The 20,808-nt window shown below is 41.8% G+C and overlaps 1 protein-coding gene across 2 annotated transcripts in view; it reads right to left on the bottom strand.

The window, feature by feature from the left end:
- PLXNC1 (plexin C1) overlaps nt 1-20,808 on the bottom strand; it is a 140,719-nt gene that overhangs the window by 80,708 nt on the left and 39,203 nt on the right. For both annotated transcript variants that reach the window (XM_079142819.1, XM_079142820.1), the window contains exon 5: nt 5,207-5,321. In XM_079142819.1, the coding sequence (XP_078998945.1) occupies nt 5,207-5,321 (115 nt within the window). The remainder of the gene's footprint in view (nt 1-5,206; nt 5,322-20,808) is intronic.

Here is a 20,808-nt window from a genome sequence, read left to right as displayed (position 1 = left end):
TTATTGTGAACAGTTTGGTTATCTCCAGATTTCTAATTCTATAAATGTGACTGCAACAGCATTTTCATGCTTAGGATTTTTCTTCTTTTAAGTTAATTCTTCAGGATTCCACACCTGGAATTAGTGCTTCAAACGGAATGAATATATTTATGACTTTTGAAGCACACTGCCAAATTGCTTTCCAAAAAGGCTCTGCTAATTGGCCTCACCATCAGTGGGTGTTAGCATAACTTATTATTGCTTTAATTTGTATTTATTTTATAACTAGTGAGGTTGAACATATTTCCATATTTGTATCTACTTTTCTGAATCTCCTTTTGTGACACTGTATGTTTTTACCCACTTACTTTTTGGTGTATTGATGTTTTTCTTAATTTTTCCTAGCTTTATATCTTGCAATTAATATTTTGCCTATGAAAATATTTTCCTGAAGTGTCGTGCTTCAGCTAATTTTTTTAAAATATTTTTTTTAGTTGTCAATGAACCTTTATTTTATTTATTTATACGTAGTGCTGAGAATCGAACCCAGTGCCTCACACAAGCTAGGCCACAACCCTCAGACCTAATTTTTCTTTATATAGATTTTGTTAAAAAGGAAATCAAGTATATAAGTATTTTTCTTTTGTTATTAAGTACTATATTGCTTCAGAGCTAAGAAAATGATATTTTCAAATTATCTGGTGTTCAGTTCCTTTTTTGTTAGTTCTTCTGTGAGTTATACTTTTATAAATTCCTTAATTAGCCTACAATTTATTTTTTATATTTAATGTAAAATGTGACTTAAATTATGTTTCCATAGTATAAGCAATTATTTCAACATTTTCTATAAGATAATTCCTTTTTCCTATATTTTTATTGGTGCATTACAGTTGTACATAATGGTGGGTATGTTGTTACATATTCATATATGCATACAATATAACAATATAATTTGACCAATATCACTTGCCAGTATTTCCCTTTTCCCCCACCTTTGGTCCCTTTCCTCTATTTCTATAGAATAATTCTTTTGTTTCCTCTTATTTTATAATATGTGATCTTTAAAATTCTTACATTTATTTCTGAGTTTCAGTCTATGGTTCTATACCACTATTTTAAAATCAGAACATGGAGTGTTCTGATTTAAAAGAATAGACTACATATACATATACCATGCAAAATATATGTACAACAACATATATGTTTATAATCTCATAGGGATGGTCTTGACTAAATAAACTTTTTTTCAAAAGATGTTTTGGATATTCTTGATCGGTTCATATTATTACAAATGAATATGATATTAATTTTAAGAAAATGCCTACTCAAATTCCACTAGGATTATGTGAAATCTAGAAAAATAAGATGGGAAAAAGTGACATTTTATGGTATTGTCCCATTAGGAAGGAGAATGTTTATGAATATATTCAAGACGTTTTTCATATATTCCAAGAAAAAATATTTTATTTATGATAATGTTTTAAATGAATAAGTTTCCATTATGATGAATCATAAATAGACTCAATAGACAATGTTTGGCAATCTAATTACTATCAGAAAGAATGGCTTATGATAAGATTCTGCAAAGGCAAAACCACTATTTTTGGTAGCTGTCCCCAACATGTGCCTCCGAGCAAAAGTAATTTTAAAATAAAGGATATGTTCATTGCTCTTTAAATTTATGCCTGAATATTCTATTGTTTTCATGAGTGGAACTTTTTATTAATTGAAGTTAAAAGTTTGTTTTACCCAACAGGTAGGATGGTTTTTAATATTTGAGTATTCATTAAACAGTTGGCCCTTCATTTAACTTTTATTCATTCGAATAGGTTTTAGAGCTTATATATTTAGATTTTGAAGGTATGCAAGCACTTAAGGTTAGTAAATAGTATTTTTCTATATTTCATTGCAGTAATTATTTCTCTTGCTTGTTTTTGGTATTATTAGATTATACAGAACATTTTTTTTTTTTTTTTTTTTTTTTTGCGGTGCTGGGGCTTGAACCCAGGACCCTGTACTTGCAAGGCAAGCACTTTACCAACTGAGCTATCTCCCCAGCCCCTGTTCAGACCTTTTAAAGCAATGTATGTTCGTATAGGTAATGGTGGATTTTTTTTGTTTCAGCTGGGAATAGTAAAAGAGTGTTCCAGTGACCCTCCTTTACAAACCATGTTGTTTTGTGAGAAATACTTTTACTTCTATCTTTTTTATATCTTTATTGGTATAAATCATTTGTACTGAATTTTAACATCTCTTTACAAAATGCAGACGTAACTGTTAGAATGAGATCATGTCATACATCCCTTTTCACATTTGTGTGGGTGAGGTTTTAATTTGTTTTCTTTTTTTACGTGTCTCTGCCTTCCTCCCCACCACATCAGTCATTCCACCAGGGGTTCCTGGGCTTAGAACGGTGTATGAATTCTTTCATACTTTTCTATATGTGCAAACAATCATATAGAGACATATATACATAAACACATAGGGGACTTTTTAGCACAGTATCAGATCATGCTATGCAAACTTGTCTGCATCTTGCTGTTTTTACTCAACAAAACCCCAGAGAAAATCCCTCCTACATGAACCGAAATTGCTCTGAACATTTCTTTTTAATGTGGATTCCATGGTGAGGATGGGGATATACTATTTTCTAGTTGTTTTGTGCAAAGAAACAAAGCTTCTTGTGAACAGAGGTTCTGCATTCTATGGAGGGTTTTCTGTACCTACAAAGGTAATAGAATGTTTCCTGGTATATCATGAGTAGTTAGTAAATACTCTGAATTGAGCTCAAAGATGGAAGTGGGGACCCCTTCAGACTGCCATCTCTGTAGGTCAGGATAAGGTGTTTTTTAAACAAAGAGCTGAGACTTTTAGGTAAGTCACTGATGGCCGTAAGGACAGGAAATATCTTGAAATAATATGATAAAGAGATGGAATTGGATGCCTTTTCAACCCTATTGAAAGAATCAGTCCAGAGCTGGGGGTGAAGCTTGTAGTATAATGCTTCCCTGGTATGTGCGAGGCTCTGGGTTTGATCCCCAGCACCAGGGGAACAATCATTCCAAAAAATAGCTTTACTCAAAATACTAAATTTTTTTTTTGTGGGGAGTGGTACTGGAGATTGAACTCAGGGGCACTTGACCACTGAGCCACATTCCCAGCCCTATTTTGTATTTGATTTAGAGACAGGGTCTCATTGAGTTGCTTAGTGCCTCGCTTTTGCTGAGGCTGGCTTTGAACTCTTGATCCTCCTGCCTCAGCCTCCCCAGCTGCTGAGATTACACATGTGTGCCACTGAGCAGGGCAAATTACTAAATTTTTCTCTCCTTCACCTGGAGAGTGGCAGTGAGCTGGTAAGGTAAGGGTAAGACCATGAGGATCAGGAAAGAAAACTCTAGTGGTTGTTTGGGTACTAAGTACTTTTTTTTTTGAAACATCCCAGACTAGATATAAATGGTTAATTTATACTAGTGAACCCACAGATAGGTAAGCAAATTACATAAGTAGCACTGACCAGCTACTTCCTCCCACTACACTGAGTTGAAGTGTTGCCCTTAACTTTTTTTAATGACAAAAGAAAAAAATCTTGCATATTCTTATCCACTTATGAAAGGCCTGAGTATATTCCAGGATCATGGTCTTTCCTACCATTCTCTGTTAGCATCAAAGTTAGCTGTCTTTCAGATTCACAAGAGAAATAAAATTTGTTTATACCTACATGAGAATACCTAAGCATGTGTGAGTGTGTGTGTGTGTGTGTGTGTGTATTTGATACCATGAATTGAGCTTAGGGGCATTTTACTGAGCTACTTCCCCAGTCCTTTTTATTTTTTATTTTTGAGATAGGGTCTCGCTAAGTTGCTTAGGACCTTGCTAAGTTGCATGAAGCTGGCTTTGAACTTGCAATCCTCCTGCCTCAGCCTCCTGAGTTACTGGGTTTACAGGCATGCACCACTGCATCTACTTATCATCTTTTATGTCAAATTTATTCCCTCTGTCTCAGGGCTGGGAAAACTCATAGGAAGCCTTTGGAAATCGCCCTCTGCCCCAAGACAACAGAAAAGTGACAACAACCAAATAACTTTAGATCCACGAGTTCTGATCAGTTATGACTTGAAAGCTTGATTCTTTTATTATTTATCACTCATTAAATGTTCTGGCTCTCCTTTATTAAATGTTAAATCATCTTAAGTGGTGAGGTTCTTGCTATTTGAAATGGCAAATTGTAAGGCAAAAGGAAGAGTGGCCCATTTCCTTGTTAATGTGGCATTCAAATAAAACATAGCGTTGCAACAGACAGGTCAACTGGCTGCTGATGGGGAGTCTGTACAATTATTCATAACACAAGAGCCATAATTAGGGAGAAAATGTCTCCTTGAAGCACCACTGAGATTGCCAGGGAGGAATTCCATTCTCCCCCAGGGCAGGGCTGGTATCTACTTCAGAAAATGCTTGAATATGCTCATAGGTTTCTTTCTTTCATCCAATGACCAGAGCCCTGGCTTTCCAAGGGACCTCACTTGCAAGAGTCCCTGCCCACCTTGGTTATCTCTCCATCTCTATGATATTGCTGGAGGCCATGTTGATAGGAGAGTTGCTAAGAGAAACCTGGACACTTTAGGATGAGGAACTGTGAATCAGAACTAAATTCTACAGTACGGCCACACTTAAGGAATCTTGTGGACCATAAGTCTGAACTTAACTGCTCTATCTTTAAAATTGAAATACAGTACTACTACATTAAAAATCCATCTCTTTGCAGGGCGTAGGGGTGCACATCTGTGATCTCAGAAACTGGGGGCAGTGAGGCAGGAGGATCTCAAGTTTGAGGCTAGCCTGGGCAACTTAATGAGACCCTGTCTCAAAAGAAAAAAGAAAAAAGGCTGGAGATATAGCTCAGTGATAGAGCACCCCTGGGCTCAATCCCTTATTCCTCTTCCCCCATTTCCCCCAAAAAGAAGCCCATCTTTTCCTTATATTCAGCTACAGAAGGTCATCTTTATGTAGATGACACCCTCCACTTGGGCAGGAGTGACCTGATTACTCCTACATTCCTGGCACTCTGCAGAGTGGAAGGCATCTGGCAGACACTCAGAATTCATAGACAAAATGAATGGACTCCTATTTCATTGCTAATAGATATTTTAAGCTCGGAAGGAAGTTAGCATCACTTATGCAAAATGAGATGACACTATGGAGGTAAACAAATTAAAATCTTTCCTTTTACCTTATCTCTGCTGCTTCGAATTATCTGAATTTTAGGACACTTTTTAGCTCCATGGGAAATATCCAGCCAGTTTTCTAAGGGCTCTGAATGGGCACAATCTCCTTGAAAAGTACACCTAAAACAAACAAAAAGGACACATCAAGACAGCAATCCCATACATGCATTAGTTACAACTTTTTCATACTTGGCTTCCGTAGAAAACGCTTTGTATAGTGGATTATTGATTTGAGCGAGAATAGGAACATGATGCTAAAATCATGAAAAGCAACAAGAAAACAGCGTTTTCCCCCCTCCCCGCATCATGTCTTGGAGCAGAAAACAAATGTCGACAACACGTTGAACTTAGACTCCTGAGCCATCTCTCAAGATGACATCGCCAAATACATCCAAAGCACAGCCATTCATGGATTCTAAAATAAAGGGTTCCTTCTTAGAAATACCTATCAAAGAAATGCCCAAGAAAGGGTTTGCACAGTGTATAAATATTAGGTTTGCAGTTCATTCCCAGAATGTCAACCTATTCAACTTATTGTGCAATTTGTTCTGTGTTTAGAAAAAAACAATAAAGCTACTATTTTGTGCTTGGCAGTATGATAATTAAATAAAAATACTTCAAGGGCAGAGTCTGCCCAAGAATTTGATAAGACATTGCACAACCATCTGCTACATAGCATTTGTTTAGACAGATACCAAATTATATTAAAAGATATGGGTGGAACATTTTTTCAGGGCCACATTCCCAGGTCAGCCAGCTCAGAGGATGCCCCAAAGAAGTCTTAAGTTGAGGCCAAGGTCAATTACTTTGATAAAGAGATGCTCAGACGCTGAGACGGGAGATCACTGGCTCGCTTAGTGTCTTGGTCACTGTAGGTCACACTAACTTGGGAAGAACCCTGTCTCACCAGATGGGCCACCAACCCAACAATGAGAATGAACAGCAAGTGCCATATTATCTTCAAATGGCACAGACATTCCACTGAAAAGTATCAAAGAAAGAACAACACATCTCTGGTGTGTCTACCCCCTCAAGGTCAAAGGTTAAAATGAAGAGCTGGTGAGCCAAGGGCAGGGAGTTTTGTTCTTTTTTTTCTTTGGTACTTGGGATTGAATCTGGGAATAGCTAAGCACCCAGTCCTTTAAAATTTTTTTTTTTTTTTTAATTTTGAGACCAAATTCTTTAGGGCATTGCTAAATTGCTGAGGCTGTCTTTGAACTTGCAATCCTCCTACCTCAACCTCCCAAGTTTTTGGGCCACCACACCCATCTGGAAGTTTTAAAAGAAACTGATAACACAAGAACCATGAGACTAAAAAGCAACCAAACGATGACCACATTCATCTCTGGGACACTTCTGAGGGGAACAGAAGGGAATGATGGGCCAAAAAGTGTGTCTGACTTCAAAAAAAGTTTATTTCTTCTTCTTCCTCTTTTCTCTCTCTGATGCTTAAGAATTGAGGCCTTGTTGCTTCATCTTTGAGCTCTGTTCTCATTTGAATATGGCAAAAATAGAACAGGAAGTCAGTGAGTTTCACTAAACATCACACTTGAGCACAAGAGGTTAGAATGTCATCTTCTGACATTTTGGGGAACCCCACTCCCAGGGAGCACATCTGTGTCCCAACTCCCCCTACCACCGTGTTGGTCCCTACTCCAACATCATTACCACAGAGATTTTCATTAGCAATTCTTCAAAGCCATAAATTCATCTGACCCTTGATGGCTTGCTCGTCCGTCACGGACATTAAGTTCAAATTAAACCGTCTCTCAATGTCAGGGAGAGTTTGCAGCACAGGGACAAGGTACTGTGGCATTGAAACAGAATGACGAGGCTGCTTCCTTATTTCTATCCGAAAGAGATCATGACTGTCAAAAAAACTCTCTGCCTCTCATGGGCACTCTGGTTTGTACATGGTACTTCCTCTGCCTCTAAGAAAGAAAGAAACAAACAAAAAAAACCCCTAAAGCCAATTCTAGAGAGACTGGAGTACAAATATTTTTGTAGGCTCTTAATGCCGCCTGGGAGTCAAGGCCTAAGGCTGCCAAAAAAACAAGTGTAAAATATTTCATACAAATAGTGCTACAATTTGCCAATTTGTAGGCAGGAAACAGTGGTGCCACTGAGCTATCACTCCGTTTTCTGAACTCCATAGCATTTCTTGTCGGAACCACGCATTGTGGTATTTAATCATATGCTGCCTCGAATTACAACTTAACTATTTCATATGTCTATGTCATCTCTTCCAAAGCAGGCACTTAGCTCCTCCACGGAAGGGTGAAAATCTTTAATATTTCTTCAGCAAATCCCTCAGCGTCTGGCAGCATGATATGCAAATGCTAGGGTTTCAATAAATATTTTTGAATGAGTGGATGAAATATGAAATCTCTATAGGTCCTTTCTATTGGTGATTTTTCTTTCTAGAGTTTTGATTTACATCTGACTCCCCTTTATGGTAAAAGGACCATTTCTCACATCAGCTAAAAGTTTGAATCTGAGAATCACATTAGGAGTTGAGTTTGTGGGTTTTTTTTTTTTTTTTTTTTTTTTAGTTGTAGATGAACCTTTATTTTATTTATTTAGATGTGGTGCTGAGAATCAGACTCGGTGCCTCACACATGTTAGGCAAGCGCTCTACCACCGAGCTCCAACCCTAGCCCTGTTTTTTATTTATTTATTTATTTATTTATTTATTTATTTATTTATTTATTTTTGCGGTACTGGGGATCGAACTCAGGGCCTTGTGCTTTCGAGGCAAGCACTCTACCAGCTGAGCTATCTCCCCAGCCCCTGTTTTATTTTTTGAAAAGGAAAAGATGAGCTAATGAACCTTTCATATCTTATTTTGTAGAAGGTAAAAAACAAAATCTAACCATGCTAAGTACCTAGCTATAAATTCTTTGTTTATTTAAAAGAGATGCCTCTGAAATTTCTAAATGCCCAATTCATTGCCTCTTACGAGTTTGAAAGAATTAAAAATTGAAAAGCAAACCAGACACCAAGAATGTATAACCAGATGGTCAACCAACAACAGCATCTTATTACTCCTCAAACACTGCAGATTGTGAAGGCTTCATGACAGCACGTTCCCCACACGTTCACATGTCTTAAGGAGTCAGAGCAGATCTTAGAGCTCCCACGTTTTAGTAAACAAGCCCAAGTACTTTGAAATGATCCCTTTTGAAAGCTATCGCTCTTGTTCCTGCATATCCACAAACGCAATGGTCAAGCACATAAACTGTTAAGCCACTGCCCAAATAAAATTAAAATCTCATGGTCAGACATGACTCGTGGTGAGGCTGAGTCCTCAGTGAGGCACTCTCAGATGGCTGATTTCTCCATTGGCTTCACTTGAATTTCTTCGGGACATGGAGAGGAGGGAGGATTGGATTCAGAGAAGCATGGGTAGATTCTGGAAAAAATGGTGGAGATATATTTGTTTTCTTTGGCTATGCTTATGTTACTACTTTTGCCCCATTCTCTTCTGAGGATCTGTCTTATATGTTTTGTGCTGCTATAACAGAATACCCGAGGTGGCGTAATTTATGAAGAATAGAGAATTAATTTCTTACAGTTCTAGAGGCTGGGAAGTCCAAGGTCAAGACTCCTAAATCTGGTAAGGGCCTTCTTGCTGGGTCATCCCGTGGCAGAAGGTGAAAGGGTGAGAGGGGATGAGAGCAAGAGATTGAACTCAGAGCCTCAAGTCTTTTCTTTTGTAAGTGACATTGACCCATTCCTGGGGGGTTACAGGTCCCAACTCCCACTATTGTTGCACTGGGGTTTAAGTTTTCACATGCTTCGGGGAGAGCACATTCAAACCATAGTATTCTACTTCTGGCCTCCCCAGTCCACTCCTTCTCACTTGCAAAAGACATTCATTCCATGCCAATAGCCCCAAATTCTTAACTCATTCCAGCACCAACTTAAAAGTCTTAAGTCCAGAGTCTCATCTAAATCAAATATGGGTGAGACCCAAGGCATGATTCATCTTGAGGCAGATTCCTCTCCAGCCATACACCCGTGAAATTAAATAAATTAAGTGCCTCTAAAAGATTCCAAAACACTGATGAGACAGGCTTAAGACAGATAGAACAGCTACGCTTTTTCGAGCCTGCTCTTCCAAATAATTCCAGCCTCTATTCATTACCCAGTTCCAAAGCCACTTCACATTTTCAGGCATTTGCTAAGGTAACAGTCCTCCAGGGGCGCTCCACCACTGAGCTACATCCCCAGTCCTTTTTTTATTTTGAGACAAAGTCTTGCTAAGTTGCTGAGGCTGGCCTCAAACTTGTCATCCTTCTGCCTTAGCCTCCCAAGTGGCTGGGATTATAGGCAGGTGCCACCACGCCTGGCTGTCTTAGTTCATTTTGTGCTCTGATAACAGAATCCCAGGTAATACTGGATAATTTGTACAGAACAGTGATTTCTTTCTTATGGTTCTGGAGCCTGAGAAGTCCAAAGTTCAGGGGGCCACACCTGGCCAGAGCCTTCTTACTGCATCATCCCATGGTGGAAGGTGGAAGGGCAAGAAAGGGAAGGGTGAAGATCAAGCTCCAGCCTCAGTCCTTTCGTAACTGGTGTCAGTTCCATCATGAGGGGGAGTCCTCATGCCTAATGCCTCCCATGAAGCCCCACCCACAACACAGTTGCCCTGGGGTTTAAGTTTCCACCACACGTTTTGTGGGACATATATTCAAACCGTAGCAGGACTCTCCAGGTGTCCTAAGATCACACTCAATGTTTTATTTTTCTAGTTCCTATTTCGGGTTAGTGAAATCTCAGGCCTAAGTGATAAGAGTCAATAAGGAGCCATAAGCCTATTTCCAGATTAAAAAACAGAACTTCCCTAAATGCAAAGAAAAGATTACCTGAAGAAATAACAAACAAACAAAATTTAACTCAAGCGAAAAAGCTGTCACCCGGTAAAAAATACTGTATGGGGGAAATAAGTGCATGAAACTATTTAAGTAGGACTGTTCCTATTAGTTTGCTATAAAATCTGCTGTGGAGCTTCATTTATTCAAAATAATAATAGTTTGATATCATCACTCAACTATATAAAGACATGAACCATCCCCTCCCCCATTCCCAACTCAGAATAAATCACTTTCCAAACATATACAGGTCCAAGCTGATGAACAAGGAGGTTCCAGAAACTTGTTTCTAAGTTTGCTGTGCAAAATTCAGAAAGAATTTTCATATAGTGAGTTTGTCTCCTGTGTATGTGAAAATCTGCATGACTCGAAAGATCCCTGAGTAACTACCTCACTACACAACGGCCCAGAGAGAATATTTCTCTATGCCTGGCACTGTTCTGACTGCTTATAGCTAGTTCTCAAATAACATTCTACAGTGATGAAACAGAGGCTCAGAGACATATAGTAACATGCACAGGTCACACAGCTATTATGCTGTAGAAGTCTGACAGCAGAGCCACATACTTGGCTAACCTGCTTCCTAGAAGCCCTAACCACCATTTAATAAAATTAAAGATAATCGGAGTTCCTCCTGGTTTCCTGTAGCTGGAGGGTGGGGCCAAGCCAGGAAAAGACAGGAATAGTGGCCATAGGACCAGACAACAGAGAAGGAGAGACAGAATCTCTGGGATGAAGAGCATGGCAAGGATTCGGGAGGGAAACACACAGGCAGAGATTCTAAGAGGGCTCAAATTTCTATCCCTCAATGGTAATACAAAACGATCAGGTAGAAGTTAACATTCCGGGCAGCCCCAGACTTACAAATCTATTGTGCTCCAAAAAAGAAATTGCTGGTAAACCATCTGTTTATAATATGGAATACATTTTTCCCCATAGAAATAATGTTATAAACAGTGATTAGGTTTCTAGGTTAGGCCACAAAACCTATTTATCCATAATGTAGCTTCAATACTATATATTTGCAATAAAAGAGTAGCAGAAAACAACGAGTTTGCAGTCATTTGCATTATATAGCAGTTTTTCCTCTTCTTTACTTATTTGTGTTTCTGCTCAGCTGGTAGTCTGGGAACAGTGCCCAGCTGGATCGACTTTTAAATTTATTATTACTGTATGTATTTATTCGACATTTCTGTTTTTTAATGGGCATGGCTTAAATTATTAATTGTTTTCATGCCAACATAAAGGACAGGGAGACCCACCTCTGCAAGGGGCTGAAGTTTCCAGGCAGGTGAAATGCCCAATTTCTGGGCTTGGGGACCTTGAGATTCTGACTCTATTAGGCTAGAATCTCTCAGTAAAAATTTACCACTTACTCAACCTTGAAATAGAAACTCTGAACTCAGAAATGTAACTTCTACTTCCTGCCACTAGAATTCCATCAGCATCCTCTAATCCAATTGTTCACCAGGAGCAGACGGTCCCTGAAGGAATCTGATAACTAAACATCAGGTAATTGGCTTGAATGTGGGGGTGAGTGTGACCCGTTCCAAAGATTCTTCACCGATATAACATCAGAAAACTTTTAACGAGGAAACGATCCAGCTTTTCTCTCTTGCAGGGAACGGCGTCCACGCTGGGGGATGGTTTTGCTACAAGAGCATCCCAAGGTCTTTAGCTAAGTGATTTGAAACAGATGTCTGCATCTTTAGGAAAGGGAGGGACCAGGTGGTCTCTAGAATCGGGGGACTTTTCATTACAATTGCCAATCCACAAGATGAAGAAACCAAATTCCACAGAATGAAAGAGAACAGGAAGTCACTGTGACAAACTAAACTCTGAATTAAAGGCCCCCAGAGTCAGGAAAGGGGAATGCCAAAATACAAGACCAAAATAACTTGCTAAGAAAGCTGAAAAATTGGATCTTCCTCACTGGAACTGTAAGCCAGTCTACATGATAAAATTATGCTGATAACAAAGACAATGTAGGAGATTTAAAAAAAAAAAAAAAAAGAGAAACATCTAACGTGCCAGGCAATGTCTTTCCACGTGATTTTATTCATTTTTCACAACAAACCTATGAAGTAGCTACTATAATTGTCCCTGCTTTACAGATAGGGGAAACTGAGGCATAGAAGTTTCCATATTGCTTTCTTGAAGTCATGGAATTAGTAAAGGGAAGCTGAGATTAAAAACCCAGGCATTGCAGCTTCACAGTCCTGTAGATAAGAATCTACCCCACATTGCCTCTTGCAATCACTAACATTGAGTCCTTCTGTCTTAGTCCATTTTGTGCTGCTATGACAGAATGCCACACAGACAGGGTAATCTCTAAAGAACACACTTATTTCTTATAGTTCTAGAGGCTGGGAAACCCAAGGCTGAATGTCCCCCCCATCGACACCCTTCTTGCTGCATCATCCCATGATGGAAGGCAGAAGGGCAAGAGACAGCACACGTGTGCAAGAGAACAAGAATTTGAACTCTGTCAAATAACTGACATCCATCCATTCCTGAAAGTGGCACTCTCCTGACCTAAGCACCTCCCCTTAGGGTCCACTCCCAACGCTGTTGTGCTGGTGATTCAGTTGCCGACACATGCTTTTGAGGCCATGCAAAACTGAATAAAATTAAACTTCTCTGCTGCAGGTCTCTGGGAGGCTTAAACATGCCACCATGCCTTGTGATTTTCCAAGACAAAAAGGCAGTATCTTTGAACTTTTGTGGAGGGCTGTTTTGAGGGATTAGAAATTCTAGTCATACACATTAGGAAACCCTGCCCAATTTTGTTTAATGAGCATCAGTCCATGTGACAGGACAAGTTAGAAAACTTGGTGCCTTTTCTTGGCTAATTTGGGAAACTCTCATACCCAGCTGATCATGCCCTGTTAATTCTAAGCATCTGTCTGAGCTATCTGCATTCCATCTCACCCATCACCTCCCTGGGCTCCTGCAGCAGCCATCTGAGCCTCCCATCTTCCAGCCTCCAGTGCCTCTAATCAGCCTCCACCACCACCAGGTAGTGTTCAAGCACACAGCCGAGTCACAGCAGCTCATGCTTCGTACCCTCCAGTGGCAACCTCTGCCTACACCAAACCCCTGACCTGTGTGTCTTTCGGGCCTTGGAGGCCACAGCACAGGTTTTCACCTTCATCTCTTTACCCCAGTGTGCTCTGGGAACTGGCTTCCTTTGCAAATTCATCTTTTTTTTTTTTTTTTTCGCAGTGCTGGGGATTGAACCCAGGGCCTTGTGTTTGCGAGGCAAGCACTCTACCAACTGAGCTATTTCCCCAGCCCCTTGCAAATTCATCTTTGGGCAATAGTGGGCTGGTGAGTCTGTCTCATTGCCCAGATAACAAACCCCTAAAAACACGGATCTCTGATATGTACACACTGCCTGGCAGAGAGCAGGCATCTGATAAACACCTGCAGTGTAAACATGTCAGACCCTTCCAAGCATGCGATGCACCCACTGCCTGGAATTCCCTAGGGCCTACAACACTTGTGTGAAATTGCATTCCTTGTTCAAGGGCTAGTTCAGCATTGCCTCCCTTGTGACATCTTCCCAGTCTCCAGGCACTTTACACATGCTCCTGAGTAGATATCGCACATTGCATTAGAAGACTGCCTGTAATGCTGACTGGACTCCAGGTCCTCCCAGAGAGGCCCACCTTATTCACCTGGGCACACTCCCCCACCTGATGCCAAACACCATGCTAGGCACTTGGGACATATGACAGGTATAAGCCAGTTAAGGTCCCTTTCCTAAAGAGTTTACATTTATATTCTAGTGAAGCACACAGACAAAACCCACGTAAGCTGACCATCTCTTAATTTCAAATAGAGGTAAGTCTTCTACAGAAATCAAAAATGTAGTAGGGAGGAAACTTCTTTAGACAGGTTGGTCAAGAAACATGATATTTCAGCTCAGAGTTCAAGGGTGAAAACCATATAGTCACATCAAGAGGGGTGAGAAGAGCATTTCAGGCAGAAGGAACAGCATGTGCAAAACCCTGAGCTCATGGATGTACGGATCTGCAAGGAACTGATGAAACAGACCAGCCTGGATAGAACCTAGTGCAGGCAGGGGACAGCGGTCCCACCACTTACAAGCTGGTGACCTTGGACAAGTCAAGGACCCTCTTAGGGTCTCAAGTTCTTCATCTGCAGAAATGCAAATAATAGTTCTCACCTTATGGAGTTCTTATCATGAGTCAGTAAATACTAGTAGTTGTTACTGTAATGTGGGCAAGTGAATCAGAGAATCTAAGCAACAACTTGGATGACTTAAGGCAAACAATACAGAATGCTAATGACAAGAAAGGCATTTGAGTGGTAAGGCTGGCCAGATGCCCATTTGCATTGCCCATAGACTGGCTCCACATCTAGTCTGCCTTTTCTGTGCACAAGGCAGATGCAGCTCAAGGCTTCTTGGAAGACTCTCAATCACAATGCTCCTTCCCCCAGGACTAGAAGGTTCTTGGGGTCTCCTTGTGGCCCAAACAGCAGCCCTTAGAGTGCTCATTTGTTGCCTGGCTGCTTCCCACATCTAACCTCTGTGTGTCTCCAAGGCAGAACTGCATTCATCTTTGTTTCTCCCAGAGCCTGGTACAGGGCCTGGCCCACGACTGGTATTCAAAAAAGGTTAACTGAATTGGATTAAGAACTAAATTTTAAAGTGACCAAATTCTTGTCTATGTCTCCATGATACCGGCCTAAGTTGTTTCATTGATTTTTGTTCACTGGGTTGCCTGTTAACTGGTGTGGTGGAAAACCAGCCTTTGTCTTGAAACTTGGAGCTATTTAGCAAACATAGACTGAAACAGACACACAAAAGGGATTTGTGGCCTTTGCCCCATGTGGTTCTTTAGTGGGTGATGAGTATACTAAAACTTGGCATTTTTTTGTTTCCCAAATACAGACCATGAACAGAAGAATTTAGAGGAGGCATTTAGAACAAAACACAGGCAGCATGGAGATAAAAATGGGAAAATGATGCCTCTTGACTCAGGAAGGTCTGGGTTCCAAGCCATTCTCCCATGTGCTCTCTGTGTCCCTGGGGGCCCTGCCTTAGCCCTTTGTGGGCCTTGGTTTCCCTGGTGAGGAACAGGAAGCAGTGATATCACAACCCCATCCTCCTGAAGGCAGTATGGAATCCCCTGCCAACTTGACCTTTCAGAAATGGTGGACACTCCACACAGCAGAATCAAAACATCCAAACCGGACAAAATGTTACAAAAGCAAAAACCAAGACTGACAGGCAGCCTCCCAAAATGCAGCTCTGAACATTGTGTTCAACATGGCGGAGCTGCTGGGAACAGGACAAATGCTAGGTCACCGGACAAGTGGAAACGTCTGAGAAATGTTCAAAAACCAATCGATACATACTTATGAAAGTGCCTACTGCCTGAGATAAGGTCATGTCAAAAAAAAATCTATTCCATTAAAACATGGATTACCAAATGGAGTATTCTTAATGGTGTTCCTTGGAAGTTTCAGAGAACATCAGTTAAAGAGATGGTACAGGTAAGTATTGGAGTTTGGATGCTGAGGTCTGAGGACCTCAGTTGCCAGTTCTACCAAATAACAACAACAAAACAGCCAAACTGGCTTTGGAACAAGGTGAGCGTTCTTCCTGTGTCAATCATCCCCTTCAGAGGCCGAAGGGGGAGCTGTGGCCTTAACAGATGGAGCTCCTCTTCACCTCCTACTTTGCAATAAGTAGGATTATGTCCCAGCCCCTCTAATGGTTAATGAAGACCAGAGGGGGACCTAGGTTGACCCCAGATCCTTTTCCATTGGTAGAAGTTTCCCCAAACTCCTTGCAGCATTCGCGGTAACCCAGATGCATGGGTTCAGCCTGTGCCAGGGTAATTCAGTAATGCCCCAAGGCCCGAATAACACACTCCTCCTTGCTCCCTACTGCTTCCACCCCACAGACAGTTGTCCTACTTGCTTCTACACAATTAGCTGGCACAATGGGGTCCTCACGCAAGAAGGAGGGGCTGCCCCCAAATCCCATTATTATTATTATCACTGTCATTAGAGCTGCACTGGACCATAAAGAAGTGACACCTACAGACTTCAAGGCTGAGATCTGCACAAAAACACATCCCAGACTGGAGAGAAAGGAGGAACAAATGCACGCGTAGGATGACCTTCTGTCCCGAATGACCCTCCTGGCCGCTCTGCTAAATATTGCTGTCACCTTTCAAGTGGGATATCTCCACAGTGGAACGAACGTGCTCTTCAGGTCTTGGCTCAGATGACCCCTTCCCCGTGAGGTCTTCCAGGGCGCCCAGTGTAAAACTGTTGCCCCCCCCCCCCCCTCCAGCCAGTGTTCCCTGTTCTCTTTCTTGGCTTTATTTCCTTCATTAGCACCGACCGTCATCTGATAGTTCTTTATTGATTTTTTACAGTGCCCATCTTCCCAAATAAATGCCCACTCAGGACCTCAGAATGTCACCTTATTTGGAAACAGGGTCTTTGTAGATATAATTGTAAAAGACCTCAAGATGACTTTGCATGCACAATGGCTGCTGTCTTTCGAAAAATAAGGAGACAAAGATGTGGATCCACACAGGGGATATGGTGTGAGATCACAGCAGAGTCACCAAAAGATGGGAGAGGTAAGGACAGATCCTTCCCTGGACCCGCCTTGACCCTGTTGACACCTCGATTTCAGACTTTTGGCCTCCAGAACTGTGAAAGATAACTTTGTGTTGTTTCAAGCCACCAATTCTGTGGCAACTTGTTATGGCAACCCCAGGAAACCAAAACACCACATGAGGAGGGCCACAGTGAATTCTGGTCTGCGTTGTTCACTGTGGGTGCTCAGAATCCTAATACGTAGGACAGTCTGACCCATCCTAGGTGCTCAATAAAATCTGTTGAATGAACATGCAGATGCTTAAACCTTCATGGAATAGAGGCCTCTGCAACCCAAACTGAGTTTCATCACCCTTTTGAGGTACACCACTAATCATGAAAAGTCCCTTTGGGTCATTTGCTCCAGGCTCTGCCCTCTCCTTCAACTGCCATAAAGGATGAAATTACGGCATTTGCTGGTAAATGGATGGAGCTGGAGAATATCACGCTAAGCAAAATAAGCCAATCCTCAAAAAGCCAAAGGTCAAATGTTATCTCTGGTATGCAGATGCTAATTCACAATAAGGGGGTGGGGCTAGGGAAGAATAGGGGTACTTTGGATTAGACAGAGGGGAGTAAAAGAGGGGAGAGGGTATGGGGGGTAGGAAGGAGAGTAGAATGAATTGGACATTATTACCCTACGAGCATATATGACTACATGATCGGTGTGATTCTACATCATGAACAACCAGAAGAATGAGAAGTTATATTCTGTTTCTGTATGATGTATCAAAATGCATTCTACTGTCATGTTTAACTGATTAGAACAAATAAAAAAATCTTATTAACAAAAAAGGGTAATGTCTGTCTTGTTTCTCTTAACTTTCTTACACTGGGAATTGCAACTAAGCCCAGATTTGAATCCTACTTTCACTACTTGTCTAACCTATGGTAGGTGAATAATGGTCCCCCAAAGATGTCCACATCCTAATCCCTGAGACCTGGACCACATTACCTTACATGGCAAAGGCTTTTGGCAATGTGGTTTATGATGGGAATTTGGGGTTATCTCTGTGGCCCACTGGAATCACAAGGATCCTTATAAGAGGAGGAAAGAGAGTCTGAGTCAGAGAAGATGTGAGGGTGGAAACAGTTCAGAGCCCAAGGGATCTGCAGATGCTGGCTTTGAAGATGCAGGAAGGACCCCAGAGCCAAGGAATGCGGGTGGCCTCCAGAAGCTGGAAAAGGCAAGGACACAGGTTCTCTCCGCAGCCTCCAGAAGAAACAGTCCTGTTACCACCTTTACTTTAGTCCAGTGAAGCCTCTTTCAGACTCGTGACCTCTAGAACTTGGAGGCAACAGCTTCACACTGTTGAAGCCGCTAAGTATGTGGTGATCCATTACAGCAGCAGTAGGGAACCAGCGCAGTCTGGGCCTGTTTAACCACCTCCAAAGCGGGATAGCAATGCTACTGACCCAGTGTCCCAGGGACAAAATCCAAACTGCCACTCCCTAAACAGACCTCGTTCTGTGCTGGTTCTTCTGCCTGAAGTGGCTGCCATACACCTTCTTCTCTTGGTGAAAGTCTACACAGGCTTTAAGCCCACCTCCTCTCTGAAGCCTTTCCCAACCTTGGAGACAACTATGGATGACCTTCCTGTGGCTTCCCCCTAGATAAGGTCACTTTAGTGCTGACTGAGAACCAGGCCCTGTGGTGGTCCTTCACGCACACTATCTGATTTACCTCTCGGCAGCCCTCTGGTGTGGATGCGCTCATTACCCCTGCTGAACGGATGAGACCATGTGGCTCAGAGAAGACAGGGGACCTGCCCAGAAGCCTGGCTCCACTCCGAGCAGGGGCACTTCAAGCTCTTCACTCTGCTCTGCTGGACCCCTCATGCTGCCAGCGCAGAAGTTCGTGCCCCATATGTTGTGTATCCTGATTGGGCTACTCCTCCATCATCCTACTGGGTAAATGACATCTCTCTCCTCTGGTCACCCAAGTCAGATGCCTGCACTCCTTCCCCTGTGAGCTCAATACCCAGGCCTCTGCATTTGGCAAAAGAGCTCTGCAATTCAGCTCTGGCACCTCTCAGAAGCCCCTCCCCACCTGACTTGTGTGCCCGCCCTTAGGACTGTAACGTAGGGCCTCGTCCAGTGCTTGGGACACAGGGAGAATCCAGTGTGTGCTTGGGTATCACTTTATTTTCTTTGTGAGGTCTTGGATCAAGGAAGAGAGAATACATCTTCCAGAAAAACTGTGGCCACCTTGGTATTTTATTTCTCATTTTATGGCCCTGTTTTCAGAGTGTCAGACTTGAGGGGGAATTCAGTTCATCTCTGAGTCCTGCCAGGGCTGTCTTCCAAATAGCTCTTGAATCTACCCACCTCTTCCCACCACCACGTTCTCACTGAGACTCTTCCTGGTCCACACCAGCTGCTGTGCCTGGTGACATCCCCTCTGCGTCCCAGGGTCTAAACCACAGCTCATCTGTTCACTCTTCCAGTGCGAGCCCCGCAGCAGCTCCTCGTGGTCCTTCCAACAAAATGCAGTTCTTTATTGCACGAGACCCTCCCTCACTGGCCCCGACTTCCCAGCCCCTCATCTCCCACCACCCCACTGCTGTTCTGTGTGTTCAGCCATGCTGAGCTCTGGGGCAGGCTCTCTCTGTGCTCCTGGCCTTCCTCCAACTTTTCTGAGCCAGCTGCCCTGCCTGCTCTTTACCTAGCTGATATTCGCCTACGCTTCAGGTTCAGCTTCAGTATCCCTTCCTCCAGGAAGCCTTCCCTGACCTCTTAAACTTAGGTGTTCTTTATGCACCCCCATGAAATCCTCTACTTCCTCCTTGCTAGCCCTTAGGATACTGTTTCATTCATCTCCTTTACTTGCTGATAGATTGGATTATTGTTCCCAATTCTTCAGTCCCTCCTGTATCAAGATTACACATCCACCCTGCACTTTGCCATGTCATTTTGCACTGGATCCTGCTAGAGTAGGTCTAGTGTATTTCCCTTCTCCACTGATATTGGACTTGGCTATGAGGCTTGCTTTAGCAATGCAATATCAGTAAACATGCAGCAGAAGCTGTGTCTTATGAGGCAGACCTGAAAGCTAGCTTCACCTTGACACAGACCCCAAATTTCTCCCCACAGCTGACAGGTGAACCCATGAGCAAGAAAAATAAATTTAAATAAATTTGTTTTTGTAAGCCAATAATTATTCAGGGGGGGATTGTTTGTTACACAGCATTACTGAGGCAGAAATCTGACTGATACACTTATCTATATCCTACACTAAATTACAAGCTCTATGTAGAGAAGAAAGAACTATATTTCCAGTTCTGAGCATAGAATTTAGTACATTATAGTTGCTTAAATAAATATTTGTGACTGAATATATGTTTGGGTGAACAAATATTGGCCACTGACAGGTCTATCCTCCACCCCCCAGCTAGCTTGTGAATTCCTTAAAGCCAAGAATGGCATCTGATTTCTCTCAACAGTACCTAGCTATCTCACTTCCCACATTGGGCTCTTGGTAAGTATTCGACAAATATTTGTTGAAATTAAATAAACTGAGTTTTGTGGGCTGGCTTAAGAATCAATTCTTAATTTATGACATTGTTTCTATGGGAAAATGCACTCTGTGTGCCAAACAAACTTGCAAATGAACTTTTGGAACCTCACCCGTTCATTGGTTCAGGATTGCCAGTTTTGTGGAAATCCATAACTGAACACATGTGCTATGCTTTGCAATATGGGAGAAACTGAGAAATTGCTTCCAAACCCAAGATATTCAGCCTGCAAAAATTCACTTTCCACCCACACACACAAATTCAGCACAGGTTGGATTTGAGGTTCCCACAATAAAATACTAGACTTTTTAGAGCTCATTGTTTACCTAATTGCTTTTTATCTGCTTATACTGGGTGCCTATTCTTAACACCCGATCAAAAGGAAGTTAAGATAGTTTTCTTGGCCCCCCCAATCCACTTTCTAGACATGTATACAAGAAAGTTCAACCTTCTCAACAGAGAAAATAAATTATTTTTCTAAATAAATCTGTGACATTTAAAATAAACACAGCTCTACAGTTATAAGAAAACATCCCCCTTTAGAATTCCTAATTTTGAATGGTACTGGGA

Source organism: Sciurus vulgaris (assembly GCF_902686455.1).
Source record: "Sciurus vulgaris genome assembly, chromosome: 5".
NCBI classification, from domain to species: Eukaryota; Metazoa; Chordata; class Mammalia; order Rodentia; family Sciuridae; genus Sciurus; species Sciurus vulgaris.
The sequence above is the reverse complement of the archived record's forward strand: the minus strand, read 5'-3'. Positions and strand labels throughout refer to the sequence as shown.